This window comes from Capra hircus, chromosome 8 (genome assembly GCF_001704415.2).
Source record: "Capra hircus breed San Clemente chromosome 8, ASM170441v1, whole genome shotgun sequence".
NCBI lineage: Eukaryota > Metazoa > Chordata > Mammalia > Artiodactyla > Bovidae > Capra > Capra hircus.
Genome location: NC_030815.1, coordinates 75,435,722 through 75,455,722, shown reverse-complemented (window position 1 = coordinate 75,455,722; position 20,001 = coordinate 75,435,722). Strand labels below are relative to the sequence as shown.

Here is a 20,001-nt window from a genome sequence, read left to right as displayed (position 1 = left end):
TTTCATACTTGTTAGCATTTGTCTTACATATTGCGGTGCTCCTATATTGGGTGCATATATATTTATAATTGTTATATCTTCTTGGATTGATCCTTTGATCATTATGTAGTGGTCTTCTTTGTCTCTTTTCACAGCCTTTGTTTTAAAGTCTATTTTATCGGATATGAGTATTGCCACTCCTGCTTTCTTTTGGTCTCTGTTTGCGTGGTATATCTTTTTCCAGGCCTTCACTTTCAGTCTGTATGTGTCCCTTGTTTTGAGGTGGGTCTCTTGTAAGCAGCATATAGAGGGGTCTTGTTTTTTTATCCATTCGGCCAGTCTTTGCCTTTTGGTTGGGGCGTTCAACCCATTTACGTTTAAGGTAATTATTGATAAGTATGATCCTGTTACCATTTACTTTATTGTTTTGGGTTCGGGTTTATACACCCTTTTTGTGTTTCCTGTCTAGAGAATATCCTTTAGAATTTGTTGGAGAGCTGGTTTGGTGGTGCTGAATTCTCTCAGCTTTTGCTTGTCTGTATAGCTTTTGATTTCTCCTTCGTATTTGAATGAGATCCTTGCTGGGTACAGTAATCTGGGCTGTAGGTTATTTTCTTTCATCACTTTAAGTATGTCTTGCCATTCCCTCCTGGCCTGAAGAGTTTCTATTGAAAGATCAGCTGTTATCCTTATGGGAATCCCCTTGTGTGTTATTTGTTGTTTTTCCCTTGCTGCTTTTAATATTTGTTCTTTGTGTTTGATCTTTGTTAATTTGATTAATATGTGTCTTGGGGTGTTTCGCCTTGGGTTTATCCTATTTGGAACTCTCTGTGTTTCTTGGACTTGGGTGATTATTTCCTTCCCCATTTTAGGGAAGTTTTCAACTATTATCTCCTCAAGGATTTTCTCATGGTCTTTCTTTTTGTCTTCTTCTTCTGGGACTCCTATAATTCGAATGTTGGAGCGTTTCATATCGTCCTGGAGGTCTCTGAGATTGTCCTCATTTCTTTTAATTCGTTTTTCTTGTTTCCTCTCTGATTCATTTATTTCTACCATTCTATCTTCTATTTCACTAATCCTATCTTCTGCCTCCGTTATTCTGCTATTTGTTGCCTCCAGAGTGTTTCTGATCTCATTTATTGCATTATTCGTTATATATTGACTCTTTTTTATTTCTTCTAGGTCCTTGTTAAGCCTTTCTTGCATCTTCTCAATCCTTGTCTCTAGGCTATTTATCTGTGATTCCATTTTGATTTCAAGATTTTGGATCATTTTCACTATCAATATTCGGAATTCTTTCTCAGATAGATTCCCTACCTCTTCCTCTTTTGTTTGGTTTGGTGGGCAACTCTCCTGTTCCTTTACCTGCTGAGTATTCCTCTGTCTCGTCATCTTGATTATATTGCTGCGTTTGGGGTGGCCTTTTTATATTCTGGTAATTTGTGGAGTTCTCTTTATTATGGAGCTTCCTCACTGTGGGTGGGGTTGTATCAGTGGCTTGTCTAGGTTTCCTGGTTAGGGAGGCTTGTGTTGGAGTTCTGGTGGGTGGAGCTGGGTTTCTTCTCTCTGGAGTGCAGTGGAGTGACCAGTAATGGGTTATGAGATGTCAAAGGTTTTGGAGTAACTTTGAGCTGCCTGTATATTGAAGCTCAGGGGTGTGTTCCTGTGTTGCTGGAGAATTTGCGTGGTATGTCTTGTTCTGGAACTTGTTGGTCCTTGGGTGGAGCTTGGTTTCAGTGTAGGTATGGAGGCATTTGATGAGCTCCTATTGCTTAATGTTCCCTGAATTTAGGAGTTCTCTGATGTTTTCAGGCTTTGGACTTATGCCTCCTGCTTCTGGTTTTCAGTTTTATTTTTACAGTAGCCTCTAGACTTCTCCATCTATACAGCACCAACGATAAAACATCTAGGTTAAAGATGAAAAGTTTCTCCACATTGAGGGACACTCAGAGAGGTTCAAGTTGATATGATTTCCTCCATAGAACAATAAAACAAAAGAATCTTCCATGCAGTGACACCCATCCACTGATGCCTGGTTGTGGGGAAGTTAAGCCCCACAACCCACGTGGAAAAACCCGAGCTCTCCCTATCCTGTTGTTTCTAAATTAATATATTTTCTGTAAAAGAGGCTTTGACAAAGGTAGATAGAAGTACATGTGCTCAGTCTGCCTCTTAAAAGCCAAAGTTTATCAATCTTAAAATTAACTCTTTAAAGTAGAAGATAAGGTGTCTATACCTTTTCATTAAAAGTTGTGGAAACATACTTCTTGCTTATATGATTTGAAGATACAGCAGTACACTTTAGGCCATTCATTAGGAATTTTCCACGGTGAGCTCAGGGAATAGGGTCTGGGAAATATGTTCAGGAATGATGTGAGGGCACTGAAAGCTTGATCCTTTTATTCCCAAAGCCCAGCTGTTCCAGTAGAGTTGTCTTCTGAGAGGTCATGAGCATCGATGAGGCTGTTTCCCTATCCTTCTGTAAAAATTTGGAAACTTGGGGTGAGGGATAGACAGAGAAAAACATTTTTTGAGAAAATCTTTTTGTTTGGCTACGAAGTGAAATTCCAGTATTCATTGTAATCACTATCTTACTGAGGGAGAAAATAATCTTAGTGTCTTTGATAGATGCAATACCTGCCCCTTGGCAGATCTAGCTTGATGGTGGTAGATGTAACCATTCATTACACTGTGCTCAGGCCTGAGGCTTTAGTTGCAATACCAACTCTTCCTTGCTTCTTCAAAAATGTATCAGAACTCTTTATGTTGCAAGTAGTAAAATAAAACCATACTGTTAACTGGCTTAAGCATTTAGGGAAGTCATTGACTCATATAACTAGAAAGCCTAGAGAAGCTTTAGGATCTTTTGACTTTAGAGGTTCAGAGATGTTATAAGACTCCGTTTCTTTGCATTTCTGTTCTACCTCCCATGGTGTTAGCTTCATTCCAAAACAGTCTTTTTTGTAGATGCAAAATGGCTACCACTGCTCCCAAGGCCACACGCTTTTCACTTCTAGAGGGAAAAAGGAGTACCTAACAACCACAGACTGAAACTTTATTTTGATTGGATTAGCAGAGATCCTGTATCAACTCCTGAGCCAGTCACTGTATCCAGGAACCCACTGATTGGCATAGGTCTGGGTAAACCACTCATTCTGTTCCTTATAGTCAAAGGTGTTGATTTATTTATGTACAGCAATCAAAGACCACCCCTGAAGCCTAGCATTGGAGTCAGGAGGTGTGGGGGTAGGCAAGGAGAAGGCATATCAATCCCACTCAGTAGCAAAACTGCTACATAATGGGGGAGTGGTGGAATGGGTTACGAAGAGTCTGTTACTGGAGCTCTGCCAAACCAACCATCTTCTTGTCTCTGCAGGCTCTTCGCAAGAGAAGATAGCAAGCACGTAGTACAAATAGTGGGACTGCGAGAGCTTCAGGTGGATAGTGTGGAGCTCCTCTTAGAGGTAATCTTCCTCCTTTACTACCCCACTGTAGCAGCCCAAGTACAAGGAAAGACTTCATTTTGCTGTCTCACAAGTATAATGGACTCAGATTTAGGGCGGACTTCCCTCGTAGTTCAGTTGGTAAAGAATCTGCCTGCAATGCAGGAGACTCCAGGTTGATTCCTGGGTCAGGAAGATCCACTGGAGAAGGGATCGGCTACCCACTTCAGTGCTCTTGGGCTTCCCTGTGGCTCAGCTGGTAAAGAATCCACCTGCAATGTGGGAGACCTGGGTTTGATTCCTGGGTCGGGAAGATCCCCTAGAGAAGGGAAAGGCTATCCACTCCAGTATTCTGGCCTAGAGAATTCCATGGATTGTATAGTCCATGGGTCTCAAAAGAGTTGGACACAACTGAGTGACTTTCACTTCACTTAGGCAAACGGCAATGACAAACACGCCATTTCACATTTATAAAATAAAAATCCTCATCTGAGAGGATGGCTCCTTTCTTTACAAGGTCTCAGTGCCTTGATAATGGGAAGTAAGGTATTTGGGAGACTTGAGAGTCCCTTGGACTGCAAGGAGATCCAACCAGTCCATTCTGAAGGAGATCAGCCCTGGGATTTCTTTGGAAGGAATGATGCTAAAGCTGAAACTCCAGTACTTTGGCCACCTCATGCGAAGAGTTGACTCATTGGAAAAGACCCTGATGCTGGGAGGGATTGGGGGCAGGAGGAGAAGGGAACGACAGAGGATGAGATGGCTGGATGGCATCACTGACTCGATGAACGTGAATCTGAGTGAACTCCGGGAGTTGGTGATGGACAGGAAGGCTTGGTGTGCTGCGATTCATGGGGTCGCAAAGAGTCGGACACAACTGAGCAACTGAACTGAACTGAACTGAATGCAGGAGAGGATACTTTAGGGCCAGTTTCAAAGGCTGCTAATGTGCTTTTTTATGGTAATAGGCTCTGGTAAAGGCTGCTAGAGAGGGAGTCATATTTTAAATAAAAATTTTAATGGATAATACCTTCACATAAATTCAGAATTCAAAAGTTACAATGAAAATGTTTCTTTCATTCCATATTCTTGTGGCAACTAATTGATTTTTTAGTTTTTTTATGTGTCCGTCCAAAGGTACTTTACAATCTGTTTTTTCACGTTCACCCTTTTAAAATACACAAGCTAGTGATTTTTTTAGTATTTTCAAAAAGTTGTGCAGCTGTCACCACTGTCTAATTCCAGAACATTTTCATCACACCAAAATGAAATCCTGTATCGTTAGCAGTTGCTCTGTTTCCCCGGCACCTGGTACCTGAAAACCACTAATTTCTATCTGTATGGGTTTACCTCTTCTAGCCATATCATATAAATGTAATCATACAATATGTAACCTTTGACTCTGGCTTTTTTCACTTAGTGTAATGTTTTCAAGGTTCATCTATGTTGTTGAATGAAGTATTGGTAAATGTACTTCATTCCTTTTTATGGCTAAATAATATTCTGTTGTATGGATATACCATATTTATTCATTTATCAGTTGATGGGCATGTAGTTTCAACCTTTTGGCTATTATGAATAATGGAGCGACAAACATTCATGTACAGGTTTTGTGTGGACATATGTTTTCAGTTTTTTTGAGTATATGTGTAAGAGTGGAACTTTTGAGTCATGCTTTTTGAGGAACTGCCAAACTGTTTTCGAAAGTGGCTGCACCACTTTATATTCCTACCAGCAGTATAGAAAGGGGGGTATTGTTTTAAAAGCTCGCACAGTGATTCTAACATGTAGCTATCATAGTCATTCTAGTATATCCAACAAGCCTGGCTAGAGGCAAAGGGAGAAGCCTGAAAGGACAAGTTGGGTACTTGACAATAACCGCCTGTAGAACAGCTTCACAATACATCCCTCCAGGGACTTGGGTATGTGAAATGGCAGAGTGGCCCACCATTGACACCAGTCTTTTTCTAACAGTTTCTTTTTCTTGGGACAAATAGGTAAATTTTATTTTAAGTCTGGGACCTTGTATTTATGTGATTATCAGACTCCTGAGTCCTGATATCCAAAATCCAAGGATGGTACCTTTTGTGGCTGTTTTTAACAGTCACCTGAGAGCCGAGACCCTCTTTCCAATGATCTCAGAGGCAGATGCAGAACAAAAGTGAGTGGGACATGTTGAAGGGCTCCCTTGAGACTTGACTATTCTTGACCTGTCCAGAGCTCCCCCCACGGCGGCAGAGTCCTAAGGAGAGTGTTTCTCATACGCCTGTTCCTTGTGGTCTTCCTGCCCCCACTTCCCCTAGTCATTCCTTTATTTGGCTGGGAGTCTCAGGAGAGTTGGTCCTCATGATGCTGTTGTTCCTGGAAATTAGACCAATTGAATGGGAAAGGATCAAACACTAAAAGGAAGTCCCTTTTCCTTGGCTATGGGTCATAACTGTGTTAGTGGGCAATCTAGTGTCAAATCACTCTCACCCTGGAAGAGTTTATGGCACTGCTCTGTCCTAAGGTGTATTTTCTAAGACCAGCAGAGGGAAGTTTCTTGTTAGTGAACATATCGCCGTTATCACCACTAACCTCAGTCTGTAATACATGTGAGGTAGTACAAGAAGGAAGCCAGCTGAGACCAAGGTGGAAGGTTGATGTAAATTATGGATCTCTGGCATGGCTACCCTCATAAGCGTTTATTGACTCGAAACAGCAGCCCTTGCTAACTCAGGTGTCGTGCTTCCTCTCAGGTGTCCCCGTTCCCCTCACTCAGGTGTCATCTGTGTGCTTGCTCAAGTGTCACCCTCAGGTGTCACCATCGCAGGTCACCCACAGGCTCACGTAGGCGTGGCCACTTGTTGCCTGCCTGCACAACCAGCAGCTTCATTTTTCACTCAGGGTTGTCCTTCCTCCAAGAGGTTTCTCCTTCCAGGTATATTTATTACCTGGTCTTAACAATCCAGGCACCAGAGTTTCCCTGCCTTTATAGAGGACTTGCTAATTCATCCAGATTTGGAATCAAGATTTTGTCACGCAAATGATGGGCATTTTTTCAGTTATATAGGCTTTCAGGTTTTTAAATCTTTCTTACAGACATTTCATGTACTTATAGGTATCCATTCCCAAACTTCTAAAAAATCTGCTTCATGTTTTAATGCTGCCTTGGCTGTAACTGGTAGCAGAGGCCCACAGAGCAGAGCTTCCCTAAGATAAGTCTCAGTCATATGCCAGTGATAGAGACTTAGTCTATACACAGTGCCTCTCCTGCTCAAGTGCTCACAGCCCATCTTTGGTATTTGTGCTGGAAGTTTGGTAATTAAAGCCTGGATGGAGCTGGATCCCAGCGCCATGTGTCCTTGAACACGTCTTACCTTTCTGAGCCTGAAACGTGGATATAATATGATTGGGTTGGGTGATAGAGAAGGAAATGAGATAATGTACATATAATGCTTACTGTGATGCTAGTTGAATTTGTCATGTCTGTTATTCTTTTTTTTTTTAATATATTTATTTATTTGTCTGTATCTGGTCTTAGTTGTGGCATGAGGATCTTTAGTTATAGCATGTGACCTCTTAGTTGCGACATGTGGGATCTAGTTCCCTCAACAGAAATCAAACGCAGGCCCACTGAATTGGGAGCGTTAAGTCTTAGCCACTGGACCATCAGGGAAGTCCCCACATCTATTAATCTTATTAATAAGTCCCCAAATATTTTCCATTGCCAGAGAATTCAACAGTTGTCTCTCCTTTCTATTGTAGCAGGTCCCCATTTTACTACTCATGTGACATGTTTGTCTAAAGGGTTTAGGTTAAGAAACTTGCCCAGTAGACTTTATAATGGAAGGAGGACTTTGAAAAGAAAGAGGTAGTGAGAGAAACGGGAGGCCTGTGATTTTTAAGGTGATGCATTAATTTTATTCTGTTTCCTGACTTGCTTTTCTCTCAAACAGGTTGTCTCTTTTTGTTCTTTATCCTCTTCCTTTCCTTTTCCTTCCTTCCTTCTTCTTTAAAACTTTTAATTGTACTTGGGAGCCATGGAATCTCATGTTGATCCATAAAGCTCTATTTCTCCATAGATCTCTGATTATTTTACATTTTTTAAAAGAAATAGTTTATGTTTTGGAAGTTTACACAAATATGTTAGTTCTTTAGTATATATTTTTAATTAGTATTTATTGAGAACTTATATGTGCTAATCGTAGTACTAAGTGCTTTACTATGTATTATCTCTTTTTGGTCTCAAAAATAACTTATGAAATTACCATTTTATAGGTAAGAAACTGAGGCCCTGAAAAGTTAAGTGATTTTTAAGAGTGCAGACAACCGTATTGTCAGAGCTGGCATGTGGACCCAGACAATTTAACTTCATGTTTTTGTTTCTAACTGCTACACTTGAGTTGTATGCCACGTACAAAGTTTGTCTGATGATCTTTGCAGACTGCCTCATTTTCCTCCTCAGAGCTCAGCTGCTTTATTCCACAGTTTCTGAAAAACATGGTGATTACAGACTGCTACTGAGGCTGAGGTCTACTGGACCATAGACCAGAAATTGCCTCATGTCTTCCTAAAAGGCATTTAGTCAGGAAAGGTCGTGCCAACATGTTAGATTTTCTGAGATGCACTCACAGGTACCTAGTACATCGTGGTGAATAAGGTGTACTGAAAAGTCAAACATAAAACTCTATAACAGAACCTCAGAAGACAGTCTTTCTCAACTCCCCTGGGGATGAACCACAAGGCCACCCCCTGAGCTTCCTGTCAGTAACCACAGTTCCTGACTAGGTATGACCTTGAGGCCTCTCTGAGCTCTCATTAGATTCCAGCAGAAGTAGCATCATTGCTGCCATCATGTGGCAAAGGGTACCTGGCTTCTATCCCTAGCCTGACCATATGCTGCCTGTGTGACTTTGGATAATTAACTTCTCCTTTATCTATCAAGCATATCGCTTACACAGATCACAAATGTAGACATTTAAAAGATCTCTGTTTCTTCATGAAGTTTGTAAAAGGCTGTGTGTGTGTGTGTGTGTGTGTGTGTGTGTATCAAAAGAGCTGTGAGAACCCTGAAACTCTGGGAGGAGGAAATGCACCAGAATCTTTTTAACTCTGAAGTTATGGAAGATATATATTTTCATTTTTATATTTTTCCTATATTTTCTAAGTTTTCCACAGTAAGCTTGTCTTTCTAATGAAAAAAGAGTTTAGTAAAAATAATACAGATTTAAAGTAATCCATCATCTTTGCATTATAATCTTTGAAAGTGTGAAATCAGAATGATAGGAATTCCCTGGCAGTCCACTGGTGAGAACTTGACACTTTTCACTCCCGTGGCTCCAAGTTCAATCGCTAGTCAGGGAACAAAGATTCTGCAAGCTTCATGGCATAGATAGAAAAGTAAACCAGATGGTTCAGTCATAGATCTGGTCTTAAGTGACCTAGCCAGCATCCAGCCTTATTTATCAGTATTTTGGGGGAGGATTTGTTGTTGTTGTTGTTTGGCACTTACCACAACTAGTATAAGGGATACTACTATAACTCTTCTGATTTCTGATTAGCAGCAGCAAGCTGTCCATGCAGTTGATAATCCAGTTTTGTAAATTAACAAGTTCTTCTCTTTACAAAAGGATTCATAAGGTAATCCCTTTAAACTTTTAGCAAGCTATTTACAAAATGAGTGCATTTAAAATCTGGTTCTAAGATACAATTCTAAATCGCACAGGTAATCTTTAGAGACATAACTATCACTTAGGCCATGAAGAAATTTAATATTAGTTAATTTTTTTTTAAGTACTTACCCCTGCTAGTTAAGGTATTTTATAAACTGTTGTTGAAGTTTGACTTCATCAACTTTTGAACTCTTAATTTGGAAACGGTAGCCATGTTCAATATGATAAAAATTAAAATTCTGAGAGATTGAGGAAAAATGAGATAGGACTTCCTTTAGTCTAGTTCACACTGCAAATAGATGAATTTATCACAAGTGTCCCCACAATGTAGTGGAAACCGCATGGGCTTTGGAATCAGCCACACTAGGTGCTAGATGTAGAATTTGGTTCTGCCACAAAACAGTTACTTGTGAGCAAGTCTACCTTTGAATTTATTCCTCAGTTATAAACTGAGCGTAATAACCATACTCATCACATCTTAGACTACTGAGGATTCTGTCAAATGTTTTTAAAGTCCATCACCTATTTGATTCTCAGTAATTAACACTTCCCCAGATCAGGGCAGCATATTCATATATGGCTATGTTTTCAGTGGCTTGAGGCCATTCCTGAGGCTTCACCTCTTCTCCCCCATTCCTTTGTGGCCAAAGGGATCCACATTAGTCTTCACTCCCATTTGAAGCGGCAGTGGTCTCCAGGGTAATCATGGGCTTGTAGCAATTGTGGTAACTCATTACTTCCATGTTTCCACGTGTCAGGCCTGGTCTCCTTTATGACTGCATTGTGGTGGAACAGGTGGATGTGATTATTCATTCTGGGATGCACATTTCTGTCCTTTGCTTCAGTTACTACAACAGATGGGTATTATGGGACCTTACTCTGGAGCCAAGTTATGCCCTGTGGAGTTGAGTCAGGATAAATCCATCAAAGTTATTAAAAAGAGTGTATGAGATCAAGAAGTAAATTAGCTCTTGAGCTGTTGAATGTTCTCCCCGAAGATTAGTTTTCCACATTGTTGTCATTGCTCTTGGGTACTTACTCTTTATGATTTAGTGTTTAGGCAGTTTTCCACATAGAGGGAAAAGACTGCAGTATACTGACAAATTTCTGTCTGGTCTCTGCTGCTCTCAGCCAGCTCTTAGGAGCCAAAGGGCTTTGTTTACTCCTTGCAAAAGTCACCCTACGGATTTTATTTTCAGGTGATCCTCAAGGGCAGCAAGGAGCGCAGCACCAGGGCCACTGGAGTTAATGCAGACTCCTCCCGCTCTCACGCTATCATCCAAATTCAGATCAAAGATTCAGCCAAGAGGACATTTGGCAGGTGAGCTGGAAATATGCAGAGAACTGCATTGTCTGCCTTTCCTTAATGTGACTTTGAAATATGTGTTGTCAACAACAGGACATCCTGCCCCATAGAGTTCTTTATTTCAGGGATACACCATAGAGTTATTAACTCTGAAATAAATCATTGTACCAAAGTGCCACCAGTTGATTAACCATGAAGTAATGACCTATTGTTGGTCAACTCTAAGTTATTAAAAGGAACATTGATTGCTTCTAGTGTGAAACACAGTATCAGCAGAGGAATAGTAGGAAATGCATCTCAGAGAGCTTACAGGTCAAAAAAAAAGGAAAATTAATCCATCCTTCTTGAAAGAAGCCATACGACAGATGGGTACATTCATCGCCTCTCTGGTGCTATCTTAGCATCACTCTGCCACAGTGATGGATGAGCCTCTCTCACCTCTGAGTAATGAGTCTTTTGCGGGGTGGGGAGCTGGAAAGCAGCCCACAAAAGTCTCTATTTAATTATCCAAGTGGTCACCGAAGTGATTTGCATTGTAGTCATTTAGCCTTATGGGAAGAATGTTTAATTAATTTCAATCATACTTTCTCACAAATGGTTAAAGCCAACAGAAGAGTGTAAGTGAACAGTGCCAGCTATAACTGACAGATTAAAATCTTGTGATACTTTTGGAAAACTGACAGTAATGTCTTTAACTTTCCTGAGGATGGGCCTGTGTTGATTTCTTCCTGCCATCACAAAATGTTGGCTGATATAAGAAGATACCAAAGCCCCAAAGAAATCTTGCCTGCTATGTCTCTTCTCTAGGATCTCTTTCATTGACTTGGCTGGCAGTGAAAGAGCAGCGGATGCCAGAGACTCAGATAGACAGACAAAGATGGAAGGCGCAGAAATAAACCAGAGTCTTCTGGCTGTAAGTTGTTTAAACCTTTCATCTAAAAGTTCTTCTTGAGAGATTATGCCCATCTTTACATGCAGCCAGAGTGGGTGAGGGTGGGTTGGAATTAGGCAGTGGAATTCCAGGGTTGGAGATGGAGGCTGCCCAGTCAGATTCTCGGCAGTTCTAGACAGCTCTTCCTCTCTCCCTGCCTTCTCTTCCTCTGGTCAGTCCTGCCAGTTAGAAACAAAGAAATATTTCTGCAGTTGCGTGAATGGTTCACTTAAGAACATTTTCTGCTCTCATCAAGTTTTAAAATTACCATCAGGAGATACAGAATGTCTGATTATCTCTTCTTTTGATTTTGAGAATTAAGGAAGAGTCAAGTGTTACCAATCTAATTCCTCCATTATTATGTTTCCTATCAACTTTTATGCCTTGTGGTTTTAGCAACCATCAGTGAGCATTACTTTTGTCCCATTGCTTTATTAGGGATTCCAAAATGGTGATATTCTAATTCTAATATTCCTTCTGTATTTATTAGCTGAAAAGAACTTTCTTCCAACTATCTGATTATCCTGAAGTCTAGCTCATGCAGTGGAGGCAAGATAAATGCTTGGTTCTTTGCCTTCACTTACCAGTTTTCAGAATGAGTTGATGTCCTGGTAACCTGAACATGACCATGAGTTTGTTGGTCTTTACTTTTTTGTTTTTATATTATTATAAACTCATTGTCCTCCTCTTTTTTTTTTTTTTTCCACTTTTTAATTTATACATTTTTGGCTGTTATGTTCCTGTGTCTTTTTGACACAACCCTACTAATCCCTGGCTTTCTAGTATGACAAAATGTTGTAGGCTTATCTTGTACATTTTTTTCGCCAGAACTTAAATCAGCCATTTCTTCAACAAGCCTTGGTTTTAGAGGGAAATGGTAGTTAGGGAGCATTTAGGAGTGTTAGTGGTGCTTATCACCACTGGGTTCTTACTTCTAGGTCTTTTTGATGGACAGAGAAGGGAAAAGTGTATCATGGATTCATACTAATAAATTAATTAATATTTCTCTCCCTTTTCTCTTATGCTAAAGTTCTTAGTTCCTAACAACATTAATATAATTTATTTGCTCTACCTCAATATGTATGTATACCAAAATAATGGTATATTACTTTTAATATGGTTACTGAATTCAGATTAAGATTTCTTTGCAGTTGTCCTTTTTACCCTTATGTTGTATCCCTCTTGGGATGTACAGTCATAATATTATATTGCAAAGTCTCTCTAAATAATTCTGTGTGTTTAAGCTCACCAATTTTGTGTTCAGTTAAAGAAAAATTATAAAGTAAGCCACATTCAGAGAAGGCTAGTGTTCATCTCGGTCCCCTCACTCCTGTTATTCCCCTCCCCTTAGGTAACCAGTTTCTACCAACATGTTTGTTTGTACTCACCCCTTTCTCATGGGAAAAAAGAAAAGGCTAGCATACTGTTAACACTGCTCTGCAGTTTGCTTTTTTCACTTAACAGTATCCTGGAGCTCATTCATGACTGTGTTAGAGACCCCCATTCCTTTTTAGTACTACCCTGTTTCCATCCACGTCAAGTCTTTTTGATTAGAACTGAAATCTCCTACTAGAATCATTACTCTCAGGTCTCATGAGGGGTAAGTTGAGAGGCTGAGAGAGGTGAGAGAGTCAGCATCTTTTTTTTTTTATTATTTAAAAACTTTGAAAAATTTTACATTTTAAAAAAGCTTCAAAAACAAACATGTAGCATTCCTTCACCTAGCCTTCCCAGTGTTAACATTTTATGTAACTATAGCAACTTAAATCAGAAAATGAACATTAAAACAATTCTGTTAGCTGTCTATAGACCTTGTTTGAATTTCATCAACAGTCCCACTCATGTCCTTTTTCGGGTCTAGGATTCTGTGCTACCTTTAGCTGCCTTGGCTCTGTTGTCTCCTCAGTTTTGTCAATCTTGACCTTAACACCTTTGAAAAATGCTGGCCAGTTATTTTGCAGACTGTGTCTGAATTTGGGTTTGTGTAATGTTTTCTCATTATTAGGTTGAGATAATGAATTTTTAGCAAGAATAGTACAGAAGTGATACCCTTCTCAGTGTATTGTAGCAGCCAGTATCTCATTACTGGTAATGTTAAACTTGATCACTGAGTTAAGGTGGATTCTGCTAGGTTTCCCCATTGTGAAGTTATGATTTTTCCCTTTGTAATAAGTACCTTATGGACAGATACTTTTAAACTATGCTTATTTACATCATAATTTTGCTAGTTTTAATGTCCATTGATGATTCTTACCTGTAACAATTATTACTGTGGTGTTTACATGGTGAGGTTTTTCTGTGTCCCTCATTCTACATTAGGGGATCCCCTTGTGGCTCAGTGGTAAAGAATCTGCATGCCAGTGCAGGAGATGCAAGTTCGATCCCTGGGTCAGGAAGAGCCCCTGGAGAAGGAAATGGCTATACCCACTCCAGTGTTCTTACCTGGAGAATCCCATGGACAGATGAGCCTGGCAGGCTACAGTCCATGGGGTTGCAAAAGAGTCAGACACGACTTCGTGACTGAGCACACAGTCTACATTAATTAGTTGGATTTCTACTGCAAGAAAGAGCTGTTTTTTTTCTCTTTATTTGTTTACTTACTTACAACAGTAAATGATCTGAGCCACAGTCAGCTCCCAGTCTTGTTTTTGCTGACTGTATAGAGCTTCTCCATCTTTGGCTCCAAAGAATATAATCTATCTGATTTTGGTGTTGACCATCTGGTGATGTCCCTGTGTAGAGTCTTCTCTTGTGTTGTTGGAAGAGGGTGTTTGCTATGACCAGTGCGTTCTCTTGGCAAAACTCTATTAGCCTTTGCCCTGCTTCATTCTGTACTTCAAGGCCAAATTTGCCTGTTACTCCAGGTCTTTCTTGATTTCCTACTTTTGCCTTCCAGTCCTCTATAATGAAAAGGACATCTTTTTTGGATGTTATTTCTAAAAGGTCTTGTAGGTCTTCATAGAGCCGTTCAACTTCACCTTCAGCATTACTGGTTGGGGCCTAGGCTTGGATTACCGTGATATTGAGTGGTTTGCCTTGGAAATCAACAGAGATCATTCTGTCGTTTTTGAGATTGCATCTAAGTACTGCATTTCAGACTCTTGTTGACCATGATGGCTACTCCATTTCTTCTAAGGGATTGCTGCCCACAGTAGTAGATATAATGGTCATCTCAGTTAAATTCACCCATTCAAGTCCATTTTAGTTTGCTGATTCCTAGAATGTCAACGTTCACTCTAGCCATCTCCTGTTTGACCACTTCCAATTTTCCTTGATTCATGGACCTGACATTCCAGGTTCCTATGCAGTATTGCTCTTTACAGCATCGGACCTTGCTTCTATCACCAGTCACACATCCACAGCTGGGTATTGTTTTTGCTTTGGCTCCATCCCCTCATTCTTTCTGGAGTTATTTCTCCACTGATCTCCAGTAGCATATTGGGCACCTACCAACCCGGGGAGCTCCTCTTTCAGTATCCTATCATTTTGCATTATCATACTGTTCATGGGGTTCTCAAGGCAAGAATACTGAAGTGGTTTGCCATTCCCTTCTCCAGTGGACCACATTCTCTCAGACCTCTCCACCATGACCCACCCGTCCTCGGTGTCCCCACACGGCATGGCTTAGTTTCATTGAGTTAGACAAGGCTGTGGTCCGTGTGATCAGATTGGCTAGTTTTCTGTGATTATGGTTTCAGTGTGTCTGCCCTCTGATGCCCTCTTGCAACACCTACTGTCTTACTTGGGTTTCTCTTATCTTGGACATGGGGTATCTCTTCATGGCTGCTCCAGCAAAGTGCAGCCGCTGCTCCTTACCTTGGCCGAGGGGTATCTCCTCAATTGCACTCATCTCACACATTAGTAAAGTAATGCTCTAACTTCTCCAGGCCAGGCTTTAGCAATACATGAGCCGTGAACTTCCAGATGTTCAAGCTGGTTTTAGAAAAGGCAGAGGAACCAGAGATCATATTGCCAACATGCGCTGGGTCATCAAAAAAGCAAAAGAATTCCAGAAAAACATCTATTTCTGCTTTATTGACTATGCCAAAGCCTTTGACTGTGTGGATCACAATACACTGTGGAAAATTCTGAAAGAGATGGGACTACCAGACCACCTGACCTTCCTCTTGAGAAATCTATATGCAGGTCAGGAAGCAACAGTTAGAACTGGACATGGAACAACAGACTGGTTCCAAACAGGAAAAGGAGTACATCAAGGCTGTATATTGTCACCCTGCTTATTTAACTTATACGCAGAGTACATCATGAGAAACAATGGGCTGGAAGAAGCACAAGCTGGAATCAAGCTGGGAGAAATATCAATAACCTCAGATATGCAGATGACACCTCCCTTATGGCAGAAAGTGAGGAGGAACTAAAAGGCCTCTTGATGAAAGTGAAAGAGGAGAGTGAAAAAATCAGCTTAAAGCTCAACATTCAGAAAACGAAGATCATGGCATCTGGCCCCATCACTTCATGGGAAAGAGATGGGGAAACAGTGGAAACAGTATCAGACTTTATTTTTGGGGGCTCCAAAATCACTGCAGATGGTGATTGCAGCCATGAAATTAAAAGACACTTACTCCTTGAAAGAAAAGTTATGACCAACCTAGATAGCATATTAAAAAGCAGAGACACTACTTTGCCAACAAAGGTCCATCTAGTCAAGGCTATGGTTTTTCCAGTAGTCATGTATGGATGTGAGAGTTGGACTGTGAAGAAAGCCCCGAATAATTGATGCTTTTGAACTGTGGTGTTGGAGAAGACTCTTGAGAGTCCCTTGGACTGCAAGGAGGTCCAACCAGTCAATTCTAAAGGAGATCAGCCCTGGGTGTTCATTGGAAGGACTGATGCTAAAGCTGAAACTCCAATACTTTGTCCACCTCATGCGAAGAGTTGACTCATTGGAAAGACCCTGATGCTGGGAGGGATTGGGGGCAGGAGGAGAAGGGGACGACAGAGGAAGAAATGGCTGGATGGCATCACCGACTCGATGGACATGAGTCTGAGTGAACTCCGGGAGCTGGTGATGGACAGGGAGGCCTGGCGTGCTGCAATTCATGGGGTCACAAAGAGTCGGACACGACTGAGCGACTGAACTGAACAGTAAATGGGTATTTCTTTCATTTGCTAAATTAGAATCCATTTCTATCATTACTTATTTTCTTGCTCACATTTTCCCAAATGTCTATTGGGAGTTCTTTCTGGGGTTCTGTCCATAAGTTCTTTCAGGTTGGTTTTGTATCCTTTTGACATGCTCATCAATTTTTTTTTTTTTTTTGAAACCCCATAGACTGTAGCCCACCAGGCTCCTCTGTCCATGGGGTTTCCCAGGCAAGAATACTGGAGTGGGTTGCCATTTCCTTCTCCAAGCTCATCAATTTTTTAGCATCTTCTTGCCTTATAGCACTACAAGGTGTTATACACTCTTCCTTGCCCTTGCCCTGAAATCAATCATTTCTCCAAGGAGCTAATACACTTTTGAATACATACTACATACTAGTGAGTTTAATCTTCACAACAGATTCTCTTATTCCCACTTTATAGATCAGGATTCTGAAGCTCAAGTAAATTTGCCAACGGTCTAAAGCCTCTAGCTGGAAGTCTTTATTTCTTATGTTTAAATTTATGGTCCAGGAATTAACTAGGAAACCTAAGAGGTACCTGTGGAGAGGGCTTCCCAGGTGGCGCTAGAATCTGCCTGCCAATGCAGGAGTTACAGGTTGGATCCCTGGATCGGAAAGATCCCCTGGAGGAGGGCATGGCAACCCACCCCAGTATTCTTGCCTGGAAAATCCCATGGACAGAGGAGCCTGGAGGGCTATAGTCCATAGCGTTGCAAAGAGTCGGACATGACTAAAGCAACTTGGCATGGCATGGCATGGCACCTGTGGAGTATCCTTTGGGGCTTGACTGTCTATCTCACATGGGAGACAACATGTAAAGGAGCCTGGAAACAAGCCTTAAAGAATAGGATCAAAATCTTGTGCTTTGTGAGGCGTACAAAGATGCCCCTTTTTTCTTTCCTGGATATGTCCCTTGCTTTTCCCTTAGAGCTTGGTAAAGTCTACTTTCCATTCTGATTCAGCAAGGCTGAAGGGACCCAAGGGCTCATAGAGATTGATGGCCACACTTGGATTTGAATATGTAAGGGGCAGGTGCAACTCAGGGGCCAGGTTTGGTTACCTGTTCATCCCTTCTATAGAATCTTCCCAGTGGGGATATTGGACTGACTTGTAATAAGAGTGGAAATTCCTTTATACCATCTTATAACCTTGCAGCTTCTTGGATAGAGAAGGGTTAGCTGTGGACATCTATGGCTGCTGCCAAGAACAGTCACAGGAGACTCTCAAGGCTAATTACCTTTTCTTGGTGAACTCCCAGCACTGGCACTTCCAAGGGATCCCTTCCATTCTCTTCCCTCCCTTTCTTCTCATTGACTGTCACTTACCCTAGATGCATGACTCAGGAATAGAAGGTGTCTCCTCCCTGGTCTTGTCCCCTCAAACCCTGCTCTTTCTGATGGGCGTGTTGCCCTTGGAGATGTATATATTCAGATTTTTGCTGGCACTAGTGATGTCCAGTGAGCACTTCTTTGAGAGGCTCTGCCCGGGAGCAAGTGACATACCCTTCTTTGCCTTTGGGCCACCATCCCTACTTTTTTTAATGAGGGTAAAGACCTAGGTGATTTTCCAGTTCCTTCCCAGCTCTCCCTCTAGGATTTCTCCTGTTCCATTCAGACAACTTGTATCTGAATCTGCACTTGAAGCTGTACCTGCCGGTGTGCGTGTGTCAGCAGGCAGGCGGGGTTGTGGCATGAGTATTTTCTCTATTTAAGTGCGTCTTGTAGTTGGGAAGAGTGAGGAGAGAAAGGGAGCCGGCAAGCCAGAACTGCCACCACATAAGCTGGACTCTGGGACCAATGGGAGGGTCCCTGGGTTTGTCAATTCTGCGCTATCAGCTCTAATCCTAGGTTCACAGCCTTTAAGTTGAGAGGGGGCCAGGGGCAGGGTGCTTAACCAGGCATAGCTAGCATAGAATGATGTTTTCCAGTCTACCTTGATTGTTCTTGTTGAGCAAGAAACTACACGGGCATTTTGACTTCCTTTTGGAGGAAAGTTGCATGAGTGTGGTTTATTAAAAAAAAAAAATCTGATCTGTTAGTCTCACTTTGCATGTGATATTTGATGTGCTTGTTATTCTCCCACTTTGCAGCTGAAGGAATGTATCCGTGCATTGGATCAGGAACACACCCACACTCCTTTCAGGCAAAGCAAATTAACTCAGGTAAAGTTAAATATGAGCTTTGAGTTCTGGTTCACTCGTGTGTTCCTTCTTCCATTCATTGAATCATTCAGGAGAGTATCCACTGCCAGCAAGGCATAATGTGGCGGAGGGAGAGGGAGGAGGGGAGGAGTCACCTTCTGTCTAGGAGCTCTGTCTTGAAGAAGAAAGGGCATCCTCAGGCAGGGATCCCTGCAGTACACAGCAGCCAGGAAGCAGTGGTCACTGTCCAGCAGCTTTCCATTTATTTCTAACAAAAAGAAACCTTGTTGATTTAGTGGTATCTCTGAGCCTTTGAAGGGGATGGTAATGTAGCTGTCTTGGTACTCTCTTAGTTGAAGACTTAGATAGACCAGTGTTTCAAGACAAAAAATAATGGCAGCATTTAAAAAGAATGAGTTGGATTTTTGACATGTCCTTCCAGGAACGATGACCAAGATCTATAGTTTAAAAATATGAAATGAGAAAAAAAACTACACAGAAAAATTATGCATCTCTGTCAGCTGATTATTCTGAGTAGTAGAACCATAGCTTATTTTTTTTTTCCATTTTTCTGTCACGAAAACGTGCTTTGATAGGAAGCACCAAGGAGAGTGGCCCATGGAGGGCTCAGCCTCGGTACAAATATCTGTGAAGACAGTTACAGGGACCCCTGGTTCCCTTTTGCACCAAGACTGCACAGTAGAGCAGACTGGGTAGGAGGCAGTCTAGGTGAGGCTCTCTGGGTTCTAGGAGCAGTTTTCACTCTGTGCAGCTAGACCAACAGCTTCACGGGAACTGGGGCAGAGTCCATGATAACGTAGCTCCTAACTTATTAGAATCAGTCATCTATGGGTTAGATGGTTTCTTCTCAAACATGACTACAACTGGGGACTCAGGAAACCCTTCTTCTGGATGGTTAGTCCTGATTCTGACATTGGCTTTGTTATTTTTCAAAACATGTCCTCCACCCCCAGAAATTGTGTTCCTATTTAATTAAATCAGTAATTTCACACATAAATCCACCTACAGAAACATACGCCTTTTTCATGCAAACGTTAGCTTTAGATCTTTCCAGGTACCTAAGTACCTGGAAAGTACGTATATCTATAATTCATTTTTATGGTTGTATGCAGTTCATAATTTTTTAGTGTTACTTGTTTATAGACTTAGAGATTTTCCAAATTTTACTGTTATAATAGTGTAATGAATATCCTGTGTATACTTTTTTTAAAAAATCAGTTGAGCAATTGTCTGTTAGGATAAAGTCTTTGAAGTGTGACTGCCAAACCAAAAATAGGAACATTTTTTTACCAGGTTTTTACCATATTACCAAACTGCCCTCCCAAAGGCATGTACCAATTCACACTGCATAGTACGTGGGCAGCATAGCAATGTACAGGAGCACCCTTTCCCTAGACCCTC

General features: G+C 41.2%; 1 protein-coding gene across 2 annotated transcripts in view; it reads left to right on the top strand.

Annotated features, from left to right (window-relative positions):
- The window catches only part of KIF24 (kinesin family member 24), a 70,556-nt gene that overhangs the window by 42,108 nt on the left and 8,447 nt on the right, over positions 1-20,001 (top strand). For both annotated transcript variants that reach the window (XM_013966141.2, XM_018052372.1), the window contains exons 7-10: positions 3,356-3,443; positions 10,276-10,397; positions 11,190-11,295; positions 18,529-18,600. In XM_013966141.2, the coding sequence (XP_013821595.2) occupies positions 3,356-3,443; positions 10,276-10,397; positions 11,190-11,295; positions 18,529-18,600 (388 nt within the window). The remainder of the gene's footprint in view (positions 1-3,355; positions 3,444-10,275; positions 10,398-11,189; positions 11,296-18,528; positions 18,601-20,001) is intronic.